The sequence below is a fragment of the Argopecten irradians genome, chromosome 16, assembly GCF_041381155.1.
Source record: "Argopecten irradians isolate NY chromosome 16, Ai_NY, whole genome shotgun sequence".
NCBI classification, from domain to species: domain Eukaryota; kingdom Metazoa; phylum Mollusca; class Bivalvia; order Pectinida; family Pectinidae; genus Argopecten; species Argopecten irradians.
In genome coordinates, this window is record NC_091149.1 from 17,575,806 (window position 1) to 17,578,851 (window position 3,046).

Here is a 3,046-nt window from a genome sequence, read left to right on the forward strand (position 1 = left end):
CTGGACTTGAGGTTGTCCGGGGAGAGGCTATATCTGCAAGTATCCAGTAACTGTTGGAATTAAGGAAACGTTGATAAGTGGAAATCAGCGTTTTACTGGTGTGATGGTAGGATGAATCCATATCTTGGACAGTATGCTGTAGGTGCTCCTATGGACCGCCTGGCAATGGATATTTTGGGTCCGTTTTCAGTGTCCAATGATGGAAATAAATACATACTCCTTGTTGTGGATCAGTTTATTAAGGAGGCGTAATGTTGATATAAGACCTTTAGAGAACCAAATGTACGAAGGGTGTGTTGCAAAATGAAACAGTGCTTGAACTTATTTTTAGGTATGGAATGCCTGTTGTTTAATTGAGAGAGAAATAAATATATATGAATTGATCAGAACTAAAATCCAAAGTTGTGTCCACATACAGAAAATGGATTATGACGTAAGTGAGAAATTCATGGGACATATATGGCTGGTGGTTTGGTGTATTGTTTAAGAATGAGCCTGACTTATTGTTATAAAGCTAGTGACCTGTTATATGGAGTAACTGTGAAAGTGACAGAAAGCCAATTACTGAAGCGACACCTAGACACCAAACCTGACTCTGATCAAGCTCATCATGATGGGCATGAAATTTAATTCATCTGAGAGTACTCCACCAGGACTGCAGCTACAGGTGATAAGAACACCTTGAGATGGGGAAACAGACAGAGAAAGCAACCTGACAGATTGGGATATAATTACTTGAATAGTTTTAATTTTTGGCTAATCATGGGATCGTAGATACGGGACTAGTTGGATGAGTGTCAGAACAATTGCATTGACATAATCTAGAACTTCAAAGTAGATGTCATGTGTCAAACGTGGCCGGCACCTCTGAGCAGTGTGGGAAAATGGACAAAATTGTTAATTAACTATAAGACCCAGTGACCATTCCGAACTTTCACCAGTATGAGCAAGACCTTCAACTGTGACGTTTGTGAGAAGAAGTTAACCACCAAACAAGGATTAAGGCGACATATAGAGACACACTTATCTTGGGAACTATCGGAATTCCAGTGTACCACTTGTAAAAAACGTTTCCAAACCAACGAAAAACTGAAAAAGCATTTAGGATCCAGGCTACATAAAAAATCAGATATGTCTTCGGGAGCAGCAACTCCAGTGAGGGATGAAAGGGAAACAGATTTCATCGACACGTTGGTTGATGATGTAACGTCTATACAGCCAGTTTCCCCAGCAAATGATTTCACGTGTGGGATCTTGCCTGATCCCGAGGCACCGGAACCACCAACTTACAATCTTTCACAAGTTAAAAGCAACGAAAGTGTAATAGAACAGAGTTTAAAAAGTATTGATGCAAAAATTGAAAATCTTCTGCAGCTACACACAGCACAAAATAGTCAAGTCTTGGACCAACTAGCAGCAATGGAAACCAGATCAAGGAGGTACAACCGTCAACTCGCAGAGATCATACAAGGTGATCTTCAGAAAGCATTAACTGCCATCCAGGGTTTAAAGAATAGAGGAGCAATTCCACCACAGCTTTTATGTTCAATCTGGGGACTTATCCAGCAAACAACGGCAGAGTTACAGCGTGTTGCCCCAACAGAGCTAAAGTAGTGAATTAAGTTCTTCAAATACGGAAAACAGAGGAAAATAGAATAATGTGTGCGTGGGCAGTTTGGTGCATAATTAATGTTTCTATAGTTTTGGGATATAAGTCAGTTCTGAAAGTGTATGTCTACATTCCGGTAGTGTGTGTTATATTTGGAATTTAAGTTTTATTGAAAAATTAGATCGTGATATATCGATAAAAGTGCATTTTTAAATGTTGGATTATTCTGAAGGATCATAAAGATTCGACGGATTGGTGGAAAGTGTAGAGCAAAAGTTCATATTAGCAAAAATTCTCATTATGAGTGTTAAATAAGAATAAAGTTATGTTCATGGGATATAAGTGTAAACCTGAAGTTCATGTAAAAGAATTTAGAGTATATAATGTGCAGTAAGTGAAAATGCCTGGGGCATGAAAGTTTTTGTGTTTATTCATTCTGGATTTACCATTGGAATTTATAGATACGACTGGGATTAACGGTTGCAATTGGGATTTACCTTTACCATTGGGATTTACGGTGGTTAGATTGTGCTGTGGCTAATAAATGAAAGTTATACTTGATGATCAACCATAAAGTTATGTAAATGTGGTGAAAGTGATATAAAAAAGTGTTAGTCAAAAATCACCTGTCAAGGTAAATGTTACGGTATTGATGCCAATTCGAAGGAGTAGCAATAGTATTCCGCTGGGATTTAGGATATATGAAAGATGCCCAAAGGATTTACTCGGGAGTACCAGATCGCCAACGACATGTGGAGGTATATACGTTCCTACAAGGTCCGAAGAAGAGAACTGTGGCCAGGCGAAAATGTTTCATCTTCGAAATGTCATCAAAAAAGTAAAAAAAAAAAAAAATAAAAAAAAAAAATCAACAAATCGGCTGAAATTTCCAGTTCTCCAAGGAAACAAAGACATTAAGTCATTCATACCTGACGCTTACCGTGATCCCTGTGAACAGCGAACAGAACTTTAACTAGAAGAAAAGACCTGAAGTCTAAAAGACTCTTTGCGCGATAATATAAGTGAGCTGACATTTCGTGTCTTATTATAGTATTTGAAATCTGACTGTAATGTGTTTCTAATTTTATAGAGTTAACACCTAATTCTACCAGTGATTAAGTGATAATGGAACATTTTTTTTGAAGATGGACAGTCAAATGATTCTAATGGATTATTGAATTTCGATTGGAGTTCTCAGCTTTTATTTGTGAAAATATGTATGCTAGGTGATGTAGTTTTATTTAGTTTGTCAATTAGATATAAACTCGCAGGAGCTCGTATTGCAGGCAGGGGATAGTGTAGAATTCTAATTAATATTCATTAGTGTGTAGTAATTAGCATATATTCTGTAGAACTATATTCCTAGGGTAGAATTCTTAGTTAATAGTCATTAGTGTGTAGTAATTAGCGTATAGACTGTAGAACTGTATTCTTAAT

At 37.1% G+C, this 3,046-nt stretch overlaps 1 protein-coding gene across 1 annotated transcript; it reads left to right on the forward strand.

The window, feature by feature from the left end:
* The first annotated feature begins 942 nt into the window (after nucleotides 1-942).
* LOC138310054 (protein suppressor of hairy wing-like) lies at nucleotides 943-1,614 on the forward strand. The gene has a single exon (XM_069251201.1). It carries the CDS (start codon nucleotides 943-945, stop codon nucleotides 1,612-1,614), a length of 672 nt encoding a protein of 223 aa, XP_069107302.1.
* The last annotated feature ends 1,432 nt before the right edge of the window (nucleotides 1,615-3,046 follow it).